This window comes from Sinohyriopsis cumingii, chromosome 5, assembly GCF_028554795.1.
Source record: "Sinohyriopsis cumingii isolate HCF-2022 chromosome 5, ASM2855479v2, whole genome shotgun sequence".
Classification (NCBI taxonomy): Eukaryota; Metazoa; Mollusca; class Bivalvia; order Unionida; family Unionidae; genus Sinohyriopsis; species Sinohyriopsis cumingii.
Genome location: NC_142965.1, coordinates 98,028,846 through 98,054,168, shown reverse-complemented (window position 1 = coordinate 98,054,168; position 25,323 = coordinate 98,028,846). Strand labels below are relative to the sequence as shown.

The 25,323-nt window shown below is 36.1% G+C and overlaps 1 protein-coding gene across 1 annotated transcript; it reads left to right on the top strand.

Moving 5' to 3' along the window:
- The first annotated feature begins 7,203 nt into the window (after positions 1-7,203).
- On the top strand, positions 7,204-25,232 carry LOC149799843 (dynein light chain Tctex-type protein 2B-like). The gene is made up of 5 exons (XM_089959261.1): positions 7,204-7,318; positions 7,667-7,800; positions 17,414-17,483; positions 18,909-18,972; positions 24,572-25,232. Exons 1-5 carry the CDS (start codon positions 7,248-7,250, stop codon positions 24,617-24,619), a joined length of 387 nt encoding a protein of 128 aa, XP_089815387.1. The 5' UTR covers positions 7,204-7,247; the 3' UTR covers positions 24,620-25,232.
- The last annotated feature ends 91 nt before the right edge of the window (positions 25,233-25,323 follow it).

Sequence of the window (25,323 nt, the reverse complement as noted above, 5' to 3'; positions counted from 1 at the left end):
AGTTTGCTGGACTGGCTAGTAAGCAGCTACCCCATGCCGACACCGAATGGTGTCGGCGAACTCCAGCTTTTCGATAAGGAATGAACTCTGACCCCACACCGCAACATAAATGTCCCAATATCGAAAATGGGGTCAAGGGTCAGAGGAAACTCGAACTACTGAGGTTACAAATATTTGCTTTGAGTCATTGATGTGTTTTTATAATCGGCTTGGGTAGTTCCTTTGACTTTTCCAACGAATTCAGATATAGGGAGAGCTTTAAATCTTGTCTTTAATCGAAGAGGTTGACGCACTCTGCAATTGCAAATTCAACAGGTACAGAATTCCTTAACGAAAGTTTTAAAAGAAATTGACAAATCACACTGAAAGTCATGAAAAGAAAGCCAGTGTCGTGGAACGGTTTCAAAGAAGTTTCAAAGAAAATATGTCGAAATATTTTACACATCAACATACTCTCGAATACATAGATGTGCTATCAAGTTTACTTAAAGTTTACAGTGAATCATATCACCACTGAACGAGATGTGCTCCAAAAGAAGTCTCACCTCTGGATAAAGTGACTATGTTGTATCAATTGTTTGGAATAGAATACTGTTCAATTTCTTATCGTCTAACTTTTGTCAGTCCACGTTAAAACTCTTTCGTCACTTGTTATGCGGGTTTGGTGGCTATTCTGATTGGAAAGATATATCTAATATTACCAAAGACATCATCAACAACACAACAACAATGACGTCCGATTCTAAAAGTAGTCGATGTTGTCGAGTACATTGTAATGTGAAACATAGGTGATCCATTGCAAAGAGTCATTCCTTTTAAAGTGGATTCTGCCACAACTGATTACAATAAAGGGGGACAATCTTTCGCGATGATAGAATGTGCGGATCCTAGTTATCTTCCTGTCAGTAAATCGTGTTTTAACATCGTCAGTATTGGTTTTAAAAAAAGAAGACCTTGCACAAACTGTTATATTTTCGAAAGGAAATGTCCCCGTGAAAAGACTTTTTTTTAAAACAAATTTCCAGTGAATTGTAGCAGGTTAACCCTCTATACTGAGCGGATTTTGACAATGAGAGCATGGTTCAGGATATGCGCTAAATTTATCTTTTCTGAACACCCTTCTTGAAACCTACAGTATCTTGAAGATTGTATGTTTTAATAAGATGCAACATTAACGCAACGAAAAAAAACTCCAACACGTGTTTATCGACCTACAAAGTCCCAAAAAGCATTCGTGAAATCAGAAAAACGTTGATTCGAACAGGAAAAGAACTCACGGGTCTCCAGGACACCCTTATAAATACACTTATAATTCCTGCAAAAAGCATTCATTCCTCTTCTTTGCTACAATTCAGAGAAAGAGACGTCGAAAGCCATTCAAACCTTACATATAGGAAATCAGAGAAAGACTAAAAAAGAAATAACAGTTTTAGATTTTGACTTTTTAGTTACTAAATGAAAATGATGCAACGAGATTCTTGTAAATGTTCAGAACTCGATCAGCTGGCCATGCCACCGATGTTGATGACGACTTAAGAATCCCAGTGGGAAGAATTTCATACAATGTCGTCTTTGACTATCTCAGCTTCTGTCGAGTTTGAAATCATCAGACAAACCAAAGATTACATCGATCTGAATGACAATTACATGTACCAGGAAGTCAACGTCCTCAAAACGTACAACATCAAAATAGCTGTCGACGCCAGAGTAACTCCCATTAATAATTTCATGCATTCATTGTTTAGCGAAGTGGCTGTGCACTTCAACAACGAACTGGTCAGCAGCAGCAACATGGACACTTACCCTTACCAAGCGTATCTGCATATTCTTTGGCGCACGGAAAAGAAGTCATAAACACACATCTGGATGCCTTGATGATGTGGAAACCTGGCATTGTATATGTCTTCAGTGACAGAGTTGACGGAAGATAGTGATCGTCACATATTTACACTTGAATATGTCATTGCAAGACAACTATTTGTTGGATGTTGTGGATGTACGTCTGAGACTGAATCGATGTACTAGCGAGTTCCATTTGATGGCTAACGAGTATAAACTATCATCGAAGAAGGCAACCTTTATATACAGCATGTGGACGTCTTACTTGATGTGGAAAACGAGATTAGTCAACTTTGAGCAGAATGACAGTCAATGATCCTATACAACAAGTGGAAGTCAATACCTTCACCATTACTTCTGGACTCCGATCCAAAATAGGAATGCATGTCGTCCAAGGTCAACTGCATCAACGTGTGTATATTTGCAAGGGTACTATTAATCAAAATCCTTTCAAATTGCGACGTTTCAACGTCTCCAAGTTAGACATCACCTGAGATGACCGGCCGTATGTGTACCTGACCCTTTCAACCTAATTTTACCCAGACAAATTACTTGGTATCTTGACTGATTCTCTTTGGAACCACAATGTATTAGAGCACCAAGAGTATCCACGGTATTGCGCACGATAATTATGCAGAAGGATATCGTTTGTGGGATTTGATTTAACTCCAGACTAAGACAGTGGCAAGGGACATAAACACCTTATGCCAACTTAGTGTGGAACTTCAGTTTACAGTTGTCCTCTTGCACGCACTCAGAATGATATTGTATGAACAATTTGATGATGCTCTAGAAATCAACAGTCTGCAATAAATGATCCTTGATTATTACAACATGGAACATGAATTCATGGTGATAGGCGAGAATTATATTTTCTATCCAAAACAGCGTTCCCAGACACTAAATGGAGAAGAAGAAATGGCAATGATGTTGCGATGGCAATAACAAGAGTAAAGTTCGATAAACATTTAATGATGAGTCAACAAAGAAGGTTTTGAAGAGTATCTGGAAGATGCATAGACCCTTGTCTCAGAAGAGAATATCATGAAGAGGGGTTATATAGACTTCAGTGACCATTCCCTACCTCCATTGGCTTGAAGTTATATTGCAACAGAGCACCGAGATTTGACGTTCATCGCCTTATTTCACAGGATTTGATGGAAAAAGTCAAGTATGAACTGAATGATTATTATTTCGTGTGAAAATCAATACCTGTAAACTTCTTCATTGAAAACCTACAGACTTTAAAGCCTATGTCGACCAACGTTCATCGCTCAGGAATCAAATGGGTAGCTGTCTACTTTGCCAGCGACCACAGTGTGGAACATTTTGATTCTTATGGATGACCTCCCCTTGAAGATGCTGTCATAACTCAGTTCAATAATGTAAGGTTATAAGGGTCGGATTCGATAGAATGTGGACAATACTGAGTGTAGTTTCTTCATCAATGCAGTCAAGAATTCCCATTAGAACATGTTCTGATCTGTGTTGGAGGTAATTTCTCTAGAAATGAAGCCAAGATAGAAAGGTGGTTTTGTGAACATAATGGTATATGTTTTCTTTGGCCAAAAATATAATGTGCATCGATGACAAAATGACACTTGACTAGATCCACAACGTTGTCAACCTTGTACATACGTTTATGTTTAACATTTGTTTGCACATGGAGAGATAAAGACTAGCCTTAATTCTGCCTCTTCATTTTCTGTTGATGCTTGAGTTAGCGGGGATTACTGACAAAAAAGTTTTTTTTATTCCTGTTGACTAATTCCTGTCTTTTGGGTTTTCTTTACACACCCTATAATTTTCTTACTATCGAGTTTTACATATTTTCTAAATAATTCTTTCTTTCACGCACACGTCTCCACTTTTGAGGGATGTTTTCCAGCAAATCCCTGTCTCTAGCATATAAAACTATGTGTATGTAAGTATAGCATGTGTTAGTGCTCCTATGTGTGATAATGTGTTATTTCATCCTACTTTTTTTTTTTTTTACATCCAACCATTTTCGTTAGTAAGTAGTGTGTTGATCACTCAAAGCGACGTGTTTGGATACTAATGTCTTTGGTATTGGATTGTAAGTGATGGGTGTTGAATAGTAAGCATGGAGCATTGATCATTCTAAGCAGCATGTTGGATAGTATGTATAGTAAGTGCGGAGTGTCAGATTGTACATTACTGTGTTTTGGCCACTTCAAACGGCGTTTTGAATAGTATACGACTAATTGCTGGATAGTAAGCATGGGATGTCAGATATTAGATAACTAATTTCATAGTAGATAACTAGGTGTTGGATAGTAGTTGTAGTTTTATCATTACATTTTTCTTTATATCTAATGTATTTTTCAAAATAAAAGCCTACTGTTAAATTTCATTATGTCCCTTAGCGTTTTCAATAATTCAACTTAACGTTGATTCCCCCTTATGCTTCATGGCTCCATTCCCATGTTAAATTTCCTCTATGTCCCATAGTGCAATTCCCATTTTAAAGTTTTCTTATGTCCCATAGTCCCAGTTACCGCCACATATTACTACTGATGTACGTGCTTATGAATTAAATTGGTTTTTACCGTCTTACCTACCAAATATAGAATGGTGGTTGTTTTTCACATCTGCTGTTCAATAAACGAATTTAAATCTCTTTCAGGTAATAAAATTCCTTTTTTATGTTTCTGAATACGATTAAACGCTAACATCGTCTCTTTTAAAGATGCACGTGTTGTTGTTTTTTTTTGTTTTTTTTTCCGACTGCGTCCTAAGCAATCATGCACGTACCTAAATTCGACCTAAGTCGTGACAAACTTATCTTAAATTTGTAATATAGTTGTAGAGCTATAACTTTGTTGCAAATCACTTTAACATAAAGTTTATAATTTTTCCATGTATTGAAAGATATGTTTTTTAAACTTGTTTTTCTGTCAAAATTCAATAAAAAATAAAGTTTCGATAAGAAAACATAAGTTTTTATAGTAAAATTAATAACAATTACAAACATGAACGTGAATGATAACTTTTCTAAATTTAATTTATTAAATAAATTCATCTGTTTCCTCCATACAAAAATGTTTTATTTTACATTAGCCGAGAAAATATATTCTGCTTTTTATCTATAGTATTACCTTTGACTTGATGACCACTTTTTAACTAACTCCATTTACATGTACTTATTAATTATCCCCGCGCATGTCGAAGAAAAGACTGTAATCATTTAATCAAAACTGCCTGGACACGCGAATGTCTGTGAGTGACGTCGCATATATTCCCTAGTTCTACACAATCAAAGATAGAAACATCGAACGTTGGGGCTGTATTGGTGGTGGTTTGAAGACGTGTACTACTTTTTGAAGCGCTTGATGCAGCGTCCTGGGGCTGGAAAAGTTTGGTGGGGATTGTATTACATATTTATTTATTATTAAATTTTAAAATTGAGACTAACGTGTTTGAGAATCGGTGTGTTATTACTGACATAAGTATCAACACAGGTAAGATGATGCTGGAACACGGACATACAGCTGCAACGTTTGATCTTCCCTCCCTATATGCTTTATATACCCTTTCAAATCAAATATAGAACTGACTTGGGCCCTTGGATCCATTTCCCCCATCCTACGCTTGATGTTAGGGACACATTTCGTGGTGGGGTGGAACAAAGCCTTAAACGGACTTTGACTTGTTTTAGCAATGTTCTTCAAAACAGAATTTAAGGTCTCACTGGACAGTTTATCTGGTGAATTTTCATCCGACGATGACCAATTACAGAAAAATGAGAATAATTTTACACTGAAGATACAAATAAAAACAAACTAATGATTTTTGTAGAAAGCATACATGTGAGATTTTGACTGCAGTAATCAGGTTAATTCCTGATGCAACTGGTGGTTTTTATACTGAACCAACACTGCCACCAACCCCTAAATTTTACATTCATTTTTGACAAGAAATAGCTATTTTGAAAATTTTTCTGTGACAAGGCAGCTAAAAGAATCAGTATGTGCCTTATGCAAGAATATAGTTCACTAGTACTATAACAAATTAGCATACTTTTCATCACCCCTCAACCATCTAGATTTTTAGATATTTACCTCTGTAGCAGACACACATAAATACGTAAGCCAAGTCGACAGCTCATTTGCAGCTCAAGTTACGCATTTGATCTCCAATGCAAATCTAACTGTGACAGGCAGTCACCAACAAGCCAACCTATTTCCAAGCCTAACTCAAAGTAAATCTGAACCACATTATAGATTTAGCTTATGTGTGAATTTATAAATGCTAGGCTTGTGATAATTAGGTTCATGCCTTCTTCCTTAAAAATTAGGGTGTTAAAATACGAAACTATCCAGTGAGACCTTAAACGTTATTAATGAATCACGCTATAAATCCAAAGGATATGTAGAATCACATGCATGCTCGTCCGGAAAACATCGGTTTATCCCAATCAGAACACGTTGAGGTTTTTCTGTCGCTTTCAGTCGTTGGCGTACATGCCTTTGAAACTTTTATCATTGTAATTTGAAAATGTCAAATCATCTAAGAAAGAAAAAAATTTCAGATACAGATAGAAGCTGTAAAATAATATTTTTTCTCAAATATATTGACATTTTATTACTACAATGATAGAATTTCAAATGCCTGTGATTGGTGGAAAGGCCTGAGCGTGTTCCGTTTCTATTATCTAGACTACATGTATATCCCCGAACATGCAGATATGTAGGACGATAAATCAACCTTGCATCTATAATGATATTGAATTCGTCTGTCAGTATCAACACAGATTTGGAAGTTTGATTAGTCGGACTAGCGGATATGGTACAAATGAGACTTGTTCATGATATTTCCCATGTATTCGAAAAAGGGGGGTGGGGCGCATCCACATGTAACAGGATGTTTTGCAACTCAGACTTTTTATAAGGACAAAAAAGGAAAATTTGTTCGCAAATCTTAATTTCTGTCTTATATTGTTAGATCATAATGACGAAGGGATCAAAGAATGTAAAGACTTCATTCTACTTTATATTTTAAGCTTACGTTTGTGAATACAGGTCCGTCTTTAAAAAATAGTTTTTTCTTGATTTGCATATAATTGTGCGTTCCATGAAAGATTAATATTTATTAACTGTTACTGTATGATCTTCGTCAGTAAATGAGACACTTGATGTTACTGTTGTTGTTATTATTATTATCATTATTATTATCATTCTTCTTCTTATTATTATTATTATTGTTATTATTATTATTATTATAATTTTTATTATTATTATTATTATTATTAACGTTCCTTTTTATTTTCATAATACTAAGTTTCACCGGGCACTTGCTCGGGCTCAATAACACGAACTTTCAGCGTCAGCGAAACCAGTCTATTTGTCGTCAAGGGCTCCATATTGAATGTTGATGAATTTACAGTCATGACAGAAGTTGAAGAGCCCGCTCCACCTCCGAGCAATACATACATAATACGACCAAATTTCCAACATAAGTAAGTTCTCTAGATAGAATATAGACTGTAGGATAATATGGTGTAATATTGGTTTGATTGATTTTTTTGAAGGGATTTTATAGTAGGTTGGTGGTTAGTCCTACATGTAAGACATAGCACATGTTGATTTTGTTTAGGTGCTAAATATCAGCGTCAGGTCTTACATGTAGGACTAGGTTAGTGGTTAGCACGGACGGTACGCAGGGGCTTACTAAATGTACCATAAAAACTAGTTGTTTTATAGTATGTGTGTCACTAATAGGTAAACTGTAAGAAATAATACGATACCCTCTGATACTGTACAGTACTGTACTGATTAGACAAAAAATCTTTGCTCTCTCGCTGCAGGTTTCGTCCAGTGATAGTGAAAGAATGTATCCACACCGTTCTGCAAGAACAGCTTGCTGAGAAGCAGTATCAGGCAGACGAAGTTATGGAGTGGACCAAGAAAATTTCCGATGATATTAAAGGAAGATTAAAAGGTCATCAGTTATATATGGACTTTGCAAATCCACTTTTGTGGCTAACAGAACATATGCAAATTTGGCACTTGGGCAAGCTCAATTTTTTAAAACATCCAACAGATTGAGAGTTTAGTCATTTCATAATGTTTATTGAGTTTTATACTCTGTGCTCTTGCCACATATTAACACCTTTATTTCTTGTTTTAATGTATTAATTCTTCAAATTCATAACAGTTCAGTTTCTTTTATCTTTTGATCCATTTTTTCCATGCTACTGTGTATATTCTGACAGTCTGTCATTTCCCTATAGTCGGCAGCATGGTCAGTCTTGCATTTTCTTATGTATACCAAATAATGTGAATATACTATTTAAAGCAAGTTTTGACAGTTAGGAAATAAATATTTATATTTTAACTTACCAGTTATTTCAGGCTTTGCCAAAATTGCACATTGCAGTTGTTTCTTCTCCTTATTGGCAACAAAATATACCATCTTGCGATCTTTTTGGCAACAACATTTTTGGCTGTTAAAACTGTAGATACGGTCTTGGGTTTGGAGTTGAGAATTTCAAAGGCATGATGTCAGGAAAAGCAGTAAACTTGGATATAAAATTGCACTAGAATCAATTGTTACATTAATAAATCATTTATTCATATTGACAAACCACCCCAACACAGTATTGTTATTTTATAATCCGCTTATGCTGATGTCTGGCCTCATTAGTCTGTCTGGAATATAACCCAAATAGTCACACTGCCTGACTAGCTACAATTGACCACCTCTGAAGGCGGGAACTGAAAGTGTGACAAAAAAATAGTTTTGTTGAAACATCAAAGAAAACTGATTACCTTTGAAGCATCAATTGTTCTGTATACATACTAAGCAAATAAAAAAGAAATTATGTCTCCATCAATGATTTACAATTATTTGATGCTGCTGCAGCAATAACAAATGGGCATTAATTTGGTCCTTCAAAGAACGCCTTTAGCGGCACCTTCAATAACATGTGAACCTTCGTCAAAGCAAGCTGAAGACCTTTGATCAAAGAAAGTCTGCAACAAACTTAAATAAAAGCATTGTTTCATTTTTCATAGCAGTTGGAACATATTTATTGTGCCGTGAAAGTTTCCTGTTTGCAACAAAAAAGTTGGTGCTTAAGATCGTTACCAATGATGGTTTAAAACCGAAATTAAAGTTCCAATATTTTGAAACAATAGATATTGGCCATCAAGTTAAATGAAGCTAGAAGATCTCGCAAGAATGTGAAACTTTTTAATTTGTTCAGATGTTTTCATTTTCCCTATGAATAGCCTCATCCCCTTGGTAGACTCGGCATCATGGTAGTTGTTTCTGGCTGACTGAAGCTGAGGCCAATTTAAGTACATGTACATGTAGCATTTAATCAATTATACTGCCACGTGCTATTAGGATAATAAATATCAGAGTGAATTGTTTCTGGAAACATGTTTATTAACAATGGGATATAGATCAAATGAGGACTTTTTTTATATATACTCTTTATTTGTGTTTTCTAACAGGATTTGACTGAAACATGAATTTTCTAACATATAATCAAATACTTGAATTCATGGATTTTTCATGTGCATGTATATTTTTAACATAATGTGGAGTGTGCTACACAAATGTAAATTGTCAATATACAAATGTATTTCAGACTAGCTGTCTCCATTTAATCAAAATTTCTCTCTGCCTAAATTCTAATCACTGACGACAGGTCATCTCTTAAAAATTTCACTTGTATGCAAAATTTCAGTTTGTTTTCAGCCCCCCCCCCATTTTCTTATCTAAACATTCGCTTATGTTGACAATATTGCCTTGGTCCCAATGATGTCGAGATAGATGGATAGCACTGTATTATGAAATTGGCAACATTTTTTGAAAATTGGTGACAAAATATTGAGGATGACGATTTTTTGGGCGACAACTTTTTTAAAGACAGCACCATCCCTGCTTATCTTTTCATCATAATATCTGAATGTATACATGATTCACCCACTTTCTGGTCCTAACTTAACCATCAGCAGTTGGTGAGTTCAAACATGCCAAGCTTGCAGGCTGTTAAGAATTGTTTTGTCAGAGATTGTTTTGATGCATGTCACCAATTTCAAAGTGACTAGGTGATAATGGTTAATAATATAACCCATGAGATTTTTTTAACAGGTGTGTTTGGAAGTAAAAGACACTAATTTTAATGTTTAGCCACCTGAAAATTTAGCACCCACAATTGGTGTTCATCATCTATTGTTGAAGTGATTATTGTAGGAGGCAGGCACATACTCACTGTGGGGGGCCCAGAGTGGCTGAGAGGTCTAAAGCGCTCTCTGTTACGGATCACTGCCATCTCACCTCTGCCTGCATGGGTTTTGAGCCAAGGATTCAGCCAATGTGGGTATGTGAGAAAGCTTGCCAGTAGCTTCTCATGGGTCGGTGGTTTTTCCCGGGGTTTTCTCGGGTTCTTCCTCCACCATTAATATTGGCCGCCATACATAGCCTATTGTGTGCTGAAAAATGGCGTTAAACCCTACAACAACAACAGTTGTACGGCTGTACACTGACATAAAAGAAAAAAGCATACAAATTAATGGTAAACCGTAAAAGTTGACACCTATGCATTTACAGTGACACTTTTCAATAATTTGATCTGACGATAGATTTCTTTCAGTGAGCATCTTTATCAACCAGACCTCTTTAAGGTTCAAAAATCACATTTTTATGATTTTTCAGCTGGTCATGCAATGTTAAAGTTGCCACAGGTCACTGGTGTTTTCAAGACTGAAGCTTTATAGATACATGTGATAATAAAGGGAAGATGCATGCTGTTGTAACCTACATATAAAGCAGAGAATATCATGACAACAGCCGATTGGTCAAAATCTAAAGATGTTCCGTTTCTTTTGGCCAATCAGCAGTCTTTTTTTTGATGGCACCCATGGGTCCTCTATAGAATGGAGTGTTGATAAAAATGGATCATTTAGTAGGAAAGTTTGTGGAAATTGAGTTGATTAGAGGGTTTTTTAAGCGCAGGTTACTGACATTTGTCACATGAAAAGTAATTACATATGTATGTAAATATATGCAGGTATATATACTTTAGTGTGACTTTGTATTAATAAAGCTGCACAGTCTTGAAAATGCTGTCAGTCTAGGGTAAGCATAGCAATGTCTGACCAGACAAATAGCATAAAACTTTCACATTCCCTGTCAGTGTCTCATATCATTCTAACTTATAAATGTGTGTAATAGTTCATAGAAAAGGAAACTTATGGCACCTAAAATACTGAAAGGTTTCACTGTAAAAGTGAATGCTGCGGAGAAGTCAAGGGCTATGTGTGCAGCTGCACTTTCTTGAGTTATAAACCTTGTCTCCAATGATATGTTTATTTAAAGAGCAATGCATTTGAATATAATATTTTTGACACATTTTAGTATCAAGTTTACATCAGATACCTGTGATTCTGTAAGTAAAATGTAAGCATTGTAGTGGAGAAGTGTAGTATAATGAATGTAATGAAGACAAGGACAGTAACTCTTGTAACTCACTTATTCCAGGGACAAATACTTGGGATATTTTTTCTTGAGCCTGATAAATAAAGAAAAATGTTATGATATAAGTGCTGTAAGAAGTATTTTTCAGATGCAGGTCCAGGGCACCTGACCTTAAAATAATCACAAGTCCTGACTCAAATTGTGCCTTAAAGGGCCCTAATTTTTTCACTATTATTTTGACACAATGTTGAAATTGCGGTACTTTAAATATGACAAGAAATGTTCTAAAATCTTATTAAACTGACTTGTGTGTATATTTGCCTTTCAAAATGTTTCACATAAAGCGATGCTTTCCTCCAGGTCCTGATGTCAATCCTTGCCCAATTGCTCAAGTGCACAAATAATTTATTAATAGCAGTAATGCATTACCCATCACTGTCATGTAGTATTATACTTTTTCATGTAGAAAAGCACTGTCCATTTAATGGTAGTTTCCCAGAGAGTGGAAACTACCAGTATGATCCAATCCAACAGTGCACCTGGCTTAGGTAATGCATAGAAACATCTCCTTTCAAGGATGCCATGTTGTTTTGGACATTAATAGATCAAGTCACTAGATAAAATCTGCCTGTAAAACCCTGTATTGGATATAGCAGTCTTCCTTCTACAATTTTTCTTTCAAGAATATCTGAATGTTTCACTATCCGTTCATAATTAAATATCCATGCCAGTAAATTATTTTTTACCTTTAGAATTTTAATTCTTTAAGGGTCATAAGTACTTCATGTATCCTACCATTTATGGAGTCTGCTTAAATTTTTATTTCTCAAATATTCAACTAAGATACATGGGGAGTATTTAATAGTGTAATAATAACAGAAACTATGAGAGACTAGCATATTCCTCTCTCTGTGTAGGAAATAATATTTACAGTACGAAATATTTTGGGATTTTATCGATCATCATTGCATATTTATAATATCCAAGAGGTATATTCTTGCTCTTACTGTAATTCTATGTGTATTTGTCAAAGTCTTTTGCTGAAAAACAAAACATACAGGTAAAATTGATTGTCAGTTATTTACCTTGTGTATACACAAGGGCATACATAGTATGCACTGTTTACATGTAAGCTGAGTAAGCAATACAATTTTATTATATGTGTATATATTGTTTTGTTTTCTTATTCACAGAATAATGCCTGAACAGTTTGTGGGTCAGTGTGGCCACAAGAACACAAGAAGCACTTTTGGGACATTCACCCATACTGTAGCCATTGCTCAAAGCATACATAAAAAAATTGTTGTACATATTGTAGATTATGGACCTCTGAAACATGGAATCAAGCTGATTATTCATACTTATGGACTGAGGAAGAAACAAAATGTTCTCTCACTCTCATAATCAGAATTTTTATGTTTTTCACTCAGACACCCACCCACCCAACACAGGTCTGTGAGAAGCTTTGCTTTTCAACTGAGAAGAGCACTCTAGGGTAGCATGCATTTATGGGACCATCTGTTTGTGTGGCATTTGAGGACCTTCCTGAAAGAGAGACTGAATGTTTGAGGAGTCAATCACCTCCACATGGACAGGAGACTCACCTTGTGCTATGAGTAGTATGATGCAACCTCCCATTAGTTAGGTAGAGTAACATGAAAGCATGTGGCTTCCTCGAGACAAGGAGGTGGAGCACCCCACAAGCATCTTTCTCTCTCCTAATGGGGAAGTTGAGCACCGAACATATCATGTCAAGGCAAGTGTAGTGTGTTGTCTCCTCCCACACAGGAGGAGGATGTATTCTCTGATTATAACTCTGTTGCCTCACGGTATTGGCATAGGGAACATATGATGTACCAGCCTCTGTATGCCAAGAAAATACTTTCCATTTAGGTCAAAATCTCAGGGGTACAACTTTAGCTAGACACATCACTTCTTTCTCATTCCTCCATTATTGAGGAATTTTGTTAGATGCTTGCATCAGGTCAAAATGTCACTCAGCAACATCCAGGCTGGTCAATCAGTCCGTTGGTCTTTACTAACAGGTACCCAAAATAGCCTGCTAAACCTCCCAATCGGATGCTGGTTCATCCAAAGTGGGTATTTCAACAGTAGCTTGGTCATGCCTTCTGATAAAAACAATTGAAGTCATGGAAGAGAAAGCTAGGTTACTTGTCTCTTGTCTCCATAGCATCACATGCTGGCATCTTCTCAGCTACATCACATAGTATGCTGAGAGAACCATAGCTGAATCCACCAATATTGCAACACATGCTGGAAGTGGTAGACAAGATGTCTAGACATGCACTTTATCTGGCATTGGCATTGTTGGTGGAATTTCTGCGTATCTGCCGTGATATTGCCCTGGACTCTTCAAAGGTCTTGCTTAACCACAGTAAAGACCTTTTAAGTGCTGCTCCATTTGAAGACAAAAGACCTTCAGGGGACTCATCCCTAGAGTTGCTTCCCAAAACTTGCTGGACCATCAACAACTTGTCTTCTCAAGTGCTCCTGGCCCATCACAGTCGACCAGGAACTCTGGGGATTGGGGATGGGAATCGCCCTCAGGGGCTGTCCACCAAATTTGTAAACATATGCAGTCCCAATCTAACATGCAGTCTCAAATTAGACCAAATCAGTCAGGTTCACAGAGCTCAGGTAGATGCCACAGGTCTGCAAATAGGAAATCCTCTAAACCACCTTTCTTTCCTACCAAAGTAAGTGGGAGGGGGGCATCACTAGGAACCCACACTCTTGTCATGTATCTCTCTACCAAACATCCCCATAGGTGCTTGTCTAGGCCTCTTTTCAGAGGCCTGGTCAAGCATAACAGACAATGGTTGAGTGCTTTCCATCAAGAGCAAGGGTAACCGACTCCAGTTTTATGAACAAATCCCTTTATTAAGGTCTCCCATGTTCTTTCATCAGTCCAATCTGGTGAAATTGAAGGAAAAGGTGCACACCTTGTGCAAGAAAGGGCAGTAGAGATAAACAGTCAATCTACTACTTTCTTTTCCAAAATCTTCCTGGTTCGAAAGAAAAGGCAGAAAGTGTTTTATTATAATCAGTCTCCCCCTTGGAACCAAATTCTTCTAGAAGAACCTTTTCAAATGGAAACCACTTCCTTAATCTAGAATGCTCTTTGCCAGTCTCCATTGAAGTCAGGACTTTTTCCATCTCAGGACTTCGTTTATGTGGGGATGAACTTCCTAACAAACCAGAACATAGTCCAGGTTCCGCTGGATCAGATAAATCAAATTCTGGCATTCTTAGAGGCAGTACAAGCAGAAATACCCTCATTTGCTCATCTTTACTTATCCATATTGGGGAACCTCGAATGCTTCTGCTGACTTGTTTCCCTTTGGATAACTACATATGCGACATGCAGTTCCTCCTTCTTGCAAGGTGGAAACCATACAGAGATTCTTTATCAACCCCAGTTACTCTAGCACCAATGTTTCATCATCATTTACACTGGTGGATGAATTGGGACAGATTCCTGACTGGGGTTACAATGCATGCACCAAGCCCCGCTCCTTCCAGTTTGCCAATGCACCAGATTCTAGTTGAGGTGCATATTTAGAGCCAGAGGATTTAATTCTCCAGGGTTTTTGGACTCCGACCAAATCATCTCTTCATATCAACAAGCTAGAAATGAAAGCAGAATGTCTGGTATTGTATGCGTGCATAGACAGAGTAAGGGGTCAATGTGTCATGGTCTCCTCAGACAACATATATGTTGTAGCATATCTCTGATATCAGGGAGGCACAAATGCTCCTTTTCTTTGTATGGAGGTCTGGAACCTCCTCTGCTGGACCACCTTAGAGAACATCACCATCAAAGTATGCCACATTCCAGTGAAGAATAACATAGCAGACAACCTTTCCAGGAATGGCAGAGCCATCTTAACAGAATATTGTCTTCACCAATCCTATACAGAGTTCTCTTCACACTAGGGCTAAGACCTCACGTAGACCTGTTTGCAATGAGGCTTCGATTCTTTGTATCTCCTGTCCCAGATCAGGGAATGTGGGCAGTGGATACCTTCAGCCTTCAGTAGGATTGACTATTTTCATATGCCTTCCCACCATTCCATCTACAACCTCAAGTTCTCAAAGAGTCAGAAATTCCACTGCTTAGATCATTCTTATTGCCCCACTATGGCCCAAGTGATTGTGGCTCAGCAACCTTCTAGAGTTGTTGATCGAGAAACCCAGGTCTCTATCATATTGGGGGGATCTTCTGTCACAGCACTGGGCATCACTCCTCCACAACAGCCCACAGATTCTCTACATTCATGCTTGATTCAACTCAAGCAGTCTCTCTGCCAGAACAAGCTTTCATGTCAGTTGCATCATTAAAACCAGGAGAGCTTCTGCATTCAAGGTCTGTGATACCAGATGGAGAATATACTTGTAAGGCAACTGGTTCTGATGTATATCTTGCCAGTCTTATTAAATATTTTGAGCTACAGAGACCCTTCTCACACTCTCTTATGCCCTGATGGAAAGTATCTTGTGTTTTATCATCTTTGACCAAATGCATTATGAACCTTTGGTCTTTTCCTTCCTCTTAAGGGCTTTGTATGATATTTCTGCTGCCACTATCTCACAGTGAATCTTAATGCCCACAAGTCTGAGCCATTGCTACATCATGGGCTTACTGTAATCACTCTTCCTTGGAGGACATCATGATGATGCCATATTACCTTCTCCTTTTACCTCCACTTGTTGGCTCAACAGAAGAAAGGTAATTTTTCTCTGGGACCTATTGTTGCAGCACAGCATGTGGCCCAGAGAGAGAAAAAGGTATTCTCTCATGACTGACAAATTAAGCTACACAATAGCAATGAATAATGTATTGCTGCTATTAAAATGTAAAACTAATTTTAATTATGCAGTTCTTAACCATTTCCATTGTTGAATGTCCTCTACCCACACACCGTCTGATGTCCTGGCAGAATTATCATCTATGAAAAAGATGACAGTTCTGCACATTACCTAAGCCATGTACATTGTTGGATTGTGTCATACTGACAATTTCCCCTCTGTGTAAGGATATATTCACATCAAACAGACAGTGATTTTTTCCACATGAAAAAGCATAATTCTACACAATAGCAATGGGTAAGTATTGCATAATTAAAATTAGTTTTACCCCACCCTAAAAACTTCAGGCAGAGGCCCACAGCAGGTCTCTTAAACAAAATAAAGGAAACCGCTTGCTCTGAAAGCCATTGTTTGTATGGATAAGGTTTTCTACATGTTCACATTGTAGATTATGGACCTCATAAACCTGGAACATGTCTAGATATGTCTTTCTTGATAACTTAAATGACATTGTGTTTTAAGGTACAAACAACAATAACAAGAAAAGTTCTTTGTAAAAAAAGTAAAAATGTCATTTCCTTGAAACATCCTATACTTGATTTTTTGGGGTAATTTGATTGTGATATTTTGTTGGCATATTTCAAGGAAAGTTTAAATTTCCCAAACACAAGTTAAATTTTAGTTAGCTTAAATCAATTTTGTAAATCTCATTCATATATATATATATATATATATATATATATATATATATATATATATATATATATATATATATATATATATATGGATAGATATTTAGATACATACACCACTCCGGTGACCTAGTGGTTAGAGCATCCACCTTGGAAGTGGGAGGTCATGGGTTCGAACCCCGACCAAGTCATACCAAAAACTTAAAAAATAGTACTAATAGCTGCCTCGCTTGGCGCTCAGGATTAAGAGGCTAGTATTAGGACTGGTCGGCCTGGTGTCAGGATAATATGACTGGGTGGGACATCATGCTACATGTCTGTGGCATGATGCCCCAGCGCTAGACATTACGATAAACTGCCACACTGCAGACATTGTAGCGTTATGACTGAAAAATTGTTAAAGCTACGTTAAAAATCAAAATCATGCACACACGCATGCATCCATGGCTTTTTATGCCTCAGATTAACAACATATTACTCTCTGTCACTAATAAATGAAAGGAACAGTTTTATTATTATTTGGTATTAGCATGATTAAGAAAGAATTTAGTAATTGATGTTTTAAAGATTCTGTTATTAATGTATAATTACTCTTGTTTCAGATATGGGATATGACAGATACAAATTTATAGTTCAGGTTGTAATTGGAGAACAAAGAGGGGAAGGTGTCAAGTACGTATATCAACATCATAAAATACCATAGCTATTATAAGAGATGCCGCAGAAGAAATGTAATGTTCAAGGGGGGTGGGGGTGGCATTGAATACTGTACATCATTGTTTGACAGAAAACATTCATAAATTAAGTTGTTTTTATTTTTCTAACAGTCATTGGATCACTCCTAGATTTGTTTTAGTTATTGTGATATACTAAAATTGATATATATGGATCTGTCAGCATCGGTGAAGTAGGAATTTATATACTTCTTTTTTTATATCATGGCTTGAATTTACTTCTCACATACATGTACTTGCAAAAAGCAAGTTACCTGGTAAAGATGGAAAATGCCAGTTTAGAGTTGAAGCTTTTACATATTTTGCAAATTTTCCAATGCAGTAAAGCAGGTCATTAAACAAAACTTGTTAAAGTACATAAATAATTCAGCAGAATACAAAAGCCTAATACTGAAATGTAACATAAGTTATTTTTTGCATTGATTACTTTACTGTGAGATGTACTGTTTAGCACTTAGCCTATTAATATGTACTATTGCAATTGAGCTACCAATACTGCTAATACTGTGTACAAGGGCCATACCATTATTTTCAAGGGGAAGCAAGATATCTCTCAACCAATGATTTTATTTGCAAATACAGAAAAAATGGAAAAATAATATCTTCATTTTGATAAAATATGCTATTTTTTCACCACTAATGTCTTGCTCATCTAGTTTGATTTTGTTTCTTTAGGATGGCCAATCACAGATATTTGTGTCTTAACTTTCCAATACAAATAAAACAGTTGTCCCTACTAGATTCATGTTCAGTCTGGTTGGGCTGATTATTCATGAACCCTTCATAGTCCAAAAACACAAGCTGGGAGATGTATCAGCTATGCTAAGTTGTAAACAAGAAAACTAATTCAGCTGTAAATGTAGTTTTTATTTTTAAAATGATAATAGAAATTATAATTGAAACTGATATGAAAGTAGTACTCTTCTCATACATTCTTATTAAAAATTTCCTGGTATTAGGTAATAATAGTAACTGGTTTAAAAAAAGATTACTAGTGGTAATAGGACTTTACAAATTCATTTTTCTCAGCTTTTGAAGAAAATGCAAGTTGTTCTTTAACTGGGTTAATGTACTTCGTAGTTGATGGCACATTTATAATACAATACAAAGCAAAAGTGCAGATTTAATTATGAACTTTGAACAATAGAAAGAGATACTAAAATAATAAGGTAGAATATGTAAATTAATACATTAAATTCTGAATAATGATATTTAATTTATGAAAAAACAAATCTTAAATGTTCATTTCTTTGTATGGAAAATAATTTACATAAATTCTAAGCAGTGAAATACAGTCAAAAATGTATAATTATTAATTCTATTATTATGTGTAATTATTTATTACTATAGTGTATGTTTTCAGGATGGGATGTAGGTGTTTTTGGGACTCTGATACTGACAATTATGCACAGGATATATTCATGAATGTAAGTACATTTTGAAATCCTAAGGTATAAAATGTTAAGACTGTGATTGTTATTTAAGATTTCAGTCTTGATTGTTATGGAATTTATAGACAAGTAATTGCTTGGGAAATTGAATACTGCTATAACGAATGACAAAAATATGTTTGGACAGTATTTGTTGTTTGATATGAAATCTTTAAATTGGAATGAAACAAATACTTCACTACCTTTTCAATATAAATTAAATTTGCATGAAAGTTATTATGTCACATTTTAGAATTTTCTCTGAATCTGTTTGTTACCTGTAATGCCTCTATGTAAGCCTTGGCAGAAGCTTGACAGTGTAATGAATTTGGCATCCATGTCCATACATCCATATGTCCAGCCACACCCTGGATTAAGGCCAATATTTAATTTTTTTACTTTTTATCTGAAAGGAAGGTAGTCTTACAAAAAGGGAGTCTCTTGTTTTCAAGCTTTACTGGTCATATATACCAGAAGAACTTACAGTATGGTAAGTTGTCTTTTGTCCGTCATCCATTAGCCCAAATGTGTTATTGTCCCTCATCCATTAGCCCAAATGTGTTATTGCTGCTCCTCCTACTTGGAGGATTGCCATGAAACTTTACACACACATTCATCCCAAAGTCTAGTTGGTCTTAAATGACAATGGACCCACTCAGTTTGGCCATCCTGACAATCCCGTTATTGCTATTTTGTCCTGAATGGATGGTCATATCAGCATGGGGTTTTCACAAAAGGACTATTAATGCTGTGTAGTTCCTCTTAAAGGAAAATTGTGCTGATCTTAGATCCATATGGCCTTAATGGCAGCCATCTTTGAAATCTTGGTATTGGTAATCTTCCTAAACAGATGGTACTTTCACCATGGTGACCAGCTTGAATATCTTATTATTGCTACTCATCCCAAATAGATGGCCATATCTTCACCAAAAAACTTGTTATGAAGTCTGGTGGATCCTTAATATATAAAAAAATTATGATAATCTTACATCCAGTATGGCTGCCACTATTGCCATCTTGAACATTTTGTTATTGCTCCTTCTCCTGAATGGATGGTCATAATGTCTTGGGTTTCCACTAAAAGACTTCTAATGATGTTTAGTTGATCCTAAATAAATATGGTGCCAATCTTACATCTAAAATGACTGATAATATGGCCATTTTGAACATCTTGTTATTGCTCAAGAATATAAGAGGTGGTTTAAACACTCATCAGAAATGACAGAGGTCACAAAGTTGAAGACTTTATTTCTAGACACGATCTGTGTCTATATAACACCAAAACACCAACATATTTACACCCAGGAACGGGTACATACACGTGCATTGATTTGACAATTTGTTCTCCTTCGCTGCTTTTGGACTACGAATGGAAGGTCACTGATGACCTTCACAGCAGTGATCACTTTCCAATATTCCTTGAAAATATTAACTCTACAATTGGTGACGTAATTCCAGAATGGAATATAAAGAAGGCCAACTGGGCTAAATTTGAAACACTCTGTAAAACTAGGCTGAATGAGGATACAGTTTTCAATGTTAATGACCCTATTCAACATTTTACATCTATTTTATTAGAGATTGCAGAAGAATCCATTCCCAAGTCCTCGCCGAATTGTAAAAGAACCCCAAAACCTTGGGTCACTAAGGAATGTAAGGAAGCCATTAGACTACGCCGAGAAGCATTGAAAAAATTTAATAATCATCCGACGCCCGAAAACTTAAATATATATTGTATTGTCCAGGCCAAAGCACGCCGCACAATCAAAGAAAATAAAAGAGCATCATGGAAGAAATATGTTTCCTCTTTAAACTCTCGTTCCTCTGTTAAGAAAGTTTGGGACACTATATGCAAAATAAACGGAAAGAGAAAACAAAACCCTCTCCGACATCTGACACTGAACAATAACAACTTTAGTTCGAAACGTGACATTGCAAATGTTCTTGCTGACAATTTCTCCAAAAATTCATCATCATCTAATTATTCAGAAGCCTTCCGTAAACTTAAAACTCTAAAAGAAAAGTCACGTCTAAAATTCACATCCAACAACTCGGAAAGTTATAATCAACTGTTCTCACTATTGGAGCTTAGGGAGGCTTTAGATAAGGCCCATGATACATCCGCTGGGCCTAATGAAATACATTACCAGTTTTTGAAACACCCTCCAGAATCATCATTAACATCTCTTTTGAAACTCTTCAATGATTTATGGATTACTGGTAATGTACCAAAAATCTGGAAAGAAGCAACTGTAATACCAGTTCCCAAACCAGGTAAAGATAGCGAAGATCCCAACAGCTACCGACCTATTGCACTCACTAGCTGTGTGTGCAAAACAATGGAATGAATGATCAATTCTCGGCTTGTCTAGTACTTGGAAACTAATAATTTAATATCTCCTTTCCAAAATGGCTTTCGATATGGCCGTAGCACCAATGATCATCTGGTTAGACTGGAAACATTTATTCGCAATGCATTTATTAAGAAAGAACATTTAGTAGCGGTTTTCTTTGATTCAGAAAAGGTCTATGACACGACATGGAAGTACGGGATACTAAATGACCTGCACGATCTAGGTCTCAATGGCCGTCTGCCCTATTTCATATCCAACTTTCTCTCAGACAGAGAATTCAAAGTACGAGTGGGCTCTACCCTCTCAGATCTGCACAAGCAAGAGATGGGTGTGCCCCAGGGCAGTATTTTATCTGTGACGCTCTTTAACATCAAAATTAATAGTATGACCAAGTGTTTGGCTCCTAGTGTGGATTGCTCGTTATACATTGATGATTTTCTAATGTTATCGATCAAAGCACATGCATACAATTGAAAGACAACTGCAGCAAAATATAAACAAGATTCAAAATTGGGCCAGTGCAAAATGTTTCAAATTCTCGAAATCAAAAACGGTATGCATGCATTTCTGTCAGTTACAAAGACATCACGATGAACCTCACCTCACACTGGATGGAACACCTATTCCAGTTGTTGAGCAAACAAAATTTTTAGGTATAATCTTTGACAGAAAACTGACCTTTATTCCACACCTAAAGAACTTGAAAGCTAAATGCTTAAAAGCACTTAACCTACTTAAAGTAGTAGCGCACACTGACTGGGGTGCTGATAGAAAAGTCATCCTGAATTTATACAGAACGTTTATTCGCTTCAAACTGGACTATGGTTGCGTTGTATATGGTTCAGCCAGAAAATCTTATCTTAAAATGCTTGATCCAGTTCATCATCAGGGAATAAGACTGGCTCTGGGAGCATTTAAAACATCCCTGTGTGAAAGCCTGCTAGTTGAAACGAACGAACCACCGTTATCGCATCGTAGAGAAATGCTTTCCACACAGTATGCTCTCAAATTAAAATCAAACCCTCTGAATCCTGCTTTTTCGACTGTTTTTCAACCCAAATACAAAACCTTATATGAAAATAAACCAAACGCCATACCTTCCTTTGGCATTAGAATATCATCCAGCCTTGACAGTACAAAAATTGATCTTTCTACAGTTCAGAAAACGTCCATCTCTGAAACACCACCCTGGCTACTTAAACAACCAAAAGTACTTTTTAAGCTACACAATGGAAAAAAATCTGAGACAAACCCTTCTGTCTTCCACAACTGTTATCAAGAACTCCTCACCGAATATAAAAATTACACAAGAATTTATACCGACAGCTCAAAGGATGAGGAAAAGGCTGCTGCAGCCTTCGTTTGTGGAAATCACACAACGCAAGTTCACTTATCAAATGGAACATCAATTTTTTCGGCCGAAATCAGAGCAATAGACCTTGGTCTGCAACATATAGAAAGCAAACGTATTTTAAACAGCATCATCTTCTCTGACTCACTATCAGTACTTCAGTCACTACACAATAGAAAACTGGAGAATCCATTATTGAAAAACATACTCGTCAAAAATACCGAGATGAGTAATAATAATAATAATAATAATAATGACCTTATTTAAAGAGGGTAACACAATTAGCTAAAAGCCTCAGTCCCTTTGAGAGACTCTTGCTTTTCATTGATGGGGAGGGGTATGTTCTTGCCATATAGACTTTGTAGGTCAGGAATTTATGACAGGTAAAGTTATTGATTGAAGATTAAATAATTTAACATAAGTATTACCATGATTTGCCAATCATAGAGTTATCTTATAATAAACAGTTAGGACCCACACATGCTTAAATTATGTTGCATACAAGAATTGTAACTCTTGCTTGATCTATTCATGTTTGCCAAGCTGAAATGAGTTATTTGCCTTTATTCATTATCTTTGCATAGTAAAATTTTCCAGAATTTCTTAGATTTTATTTATCAGTTTGAGTTTATTTTTAATGACATTAAAGTTATTTTCTATGCTATGCTAATAACAAACCATGTTAATGAGGAAATCATTGTAGAAGTAGAAAATAGATTGTTTTCATGAAATGATGTCAATGAAATTAAAAATATATAATCTGATAGGAAAGAGGTTTATGGTTATATCATTGTGGCTACATAATTGATAGGTGAGCTAGTATTTCTGTCATCTTCACCAGCCAAGGTTCCAATATGTTAACCTTATCTACATCTTGGCAGTTCGAGTAGATATTTTAGTACTTTGTCCTAGGGACAGCTGTTGGATTTCATGAGTTGCCTCCCTTGGTATGTAATGCCAACTAACCAGCGTTGCATTGCATATCAACTGAAAATGGTGGAGGCATTTGACTTCAAAATGGTATTTTTTAAGTTTGACATCAAAAGTATGACTTAGTACCAGAGAGAAGCCATTATAGATGTATTTGCTTATTTATGAGTCCATTCAAGTTATGCACTCCCTCTGTCTCGATCATTTAGGATCAGTGTTCAAATTTGAACAACTTAAGTTTGATTTGATGCAGTGGCTTACCACCACATCCAGTGAAATTCATAGACTTGGAGCACAGAAATAACTGCTTGATCAGCCAGGGTGTAAATAGGGTTAACATATCAGAACCATGGCTACCAAAGATGGTATTTCTGATTGCAGCCTGAAATTGTAAAAGAGTGTGTGTGTGTGTGTGATCTAGATTTTTTATGTAGCTTTAATAATTTTTCAGTCATAGCGCTACAATGTCTGCATTGTGACAGTTTATAGTGATGTCTAGCAATGGGTCATCATGCCGCAGACGTGTAGCATGATGTCCCACCCAGTCACATTATCCTGACACCAGGCCGACCAGTCCCAACACTAACCTCTTAATGCTGAGCACCAAGCGAGACAGCTGATAGTACCATTTTTTAAAGTCTTTGATATGACTCGGCCAGGGATCAAACCCACAACCTACTGCATCCAAGGCGGACGCTCTAACCACTAGGCCACCGGAGTGGTGAAATTGTAAAAGAATTCTTCAACTTGATTTATTTAGAGTTTTCTTTAACATTTGTTTTTATTTGCATTGGATGATACTCATATTCAAGCTTAAATGTTCGGATGCTGAAGTTGAAAAGTTCTTGACTCAGATATCAGCCAAGAGATTGTTTCATGTCATTAAATTATTATAAGAGTTAGGTCCCATATTTATTTACGTATTTATTTATTTATTTATTTATTTATTTATTTATTTCAGGACTCTTTATTTTGTGTAGCAGCAGCATTTGGGGTTTTCTATTATTGATGGCATAGTGGTGCAATCTTGGACTTTCTCTACTGACTAGGACAAAACAACATTATTAGTGCAACCAGTGTATTTGTACTGACATTTGATTTCAAATACATAGAAAGTGACTAGGAAGATAGAAGAAAAAAACATTGTTGGAAGTTGAAAAATAATTTATTCAGAGAATGTTATTCTTGGTATGTCTAATTTAGATGTATCATTCATTTATCACAAAATAATCAGATCTGTCCTTTATCTGTCCTGCAAAGCTTTTTTCTTATCAGTTTTACCACAGCATTTCCCAGTATTGAAGTAAATGGGGTAAAATGTATTGTTTTAAGGGGGGGGGGTGGATAATAAATTGTAAATTGATATCTGACTTCTTTAGTTTTACCTGAGGATAATTTATCATAGTCTTACCAGTCTGTATAACTTTCAAGTTAAAATAACTGGTCTGGAAGGTATGGTAGATTAGAATTCCACACGTTGCAGACAAATTGTCTTACTGATGTGATTATCTGATTTTGTATTAAAATTGACATTTTACTGTAAATGAATACCAATGTATATCAAAAATGTTTGAATAATCTATGTGACATTCATGTAAATAAACATATTTCATGGAAATAAATGTGAGGTTCTTTTGTTTTAATTAGAATGTGTGTGATTTGGATTTGTATAGCTTTAACAATTTTTCAGTCATATTGCTACAGTGTCTGCAA

Bases quoted from the DNA above. Each gene is read 5' to 3' on its own strand.
- LOC149799843 (XM_089959261.1), top strand. From the start codon at position 7,248: ATGACAGAAGTTGAAGAGCCCGCTCCACCTCCGAGCAATACATACATA. The intron at 7,319-7,666 runs GTAAGTTCTCTA...CTCTCGCTGCAG, and splicing joins CGACCAAATTTCCAACATAA to GTTTCGTCCAGTGATAGTGA. The intron at 7,801-17,413 runs GTCATCAGTTAT...CTCTTGTTTCAG, and splicing joins TATTAAAGGAAGATTAAAAG to ATATGGGATATGACAGATAC.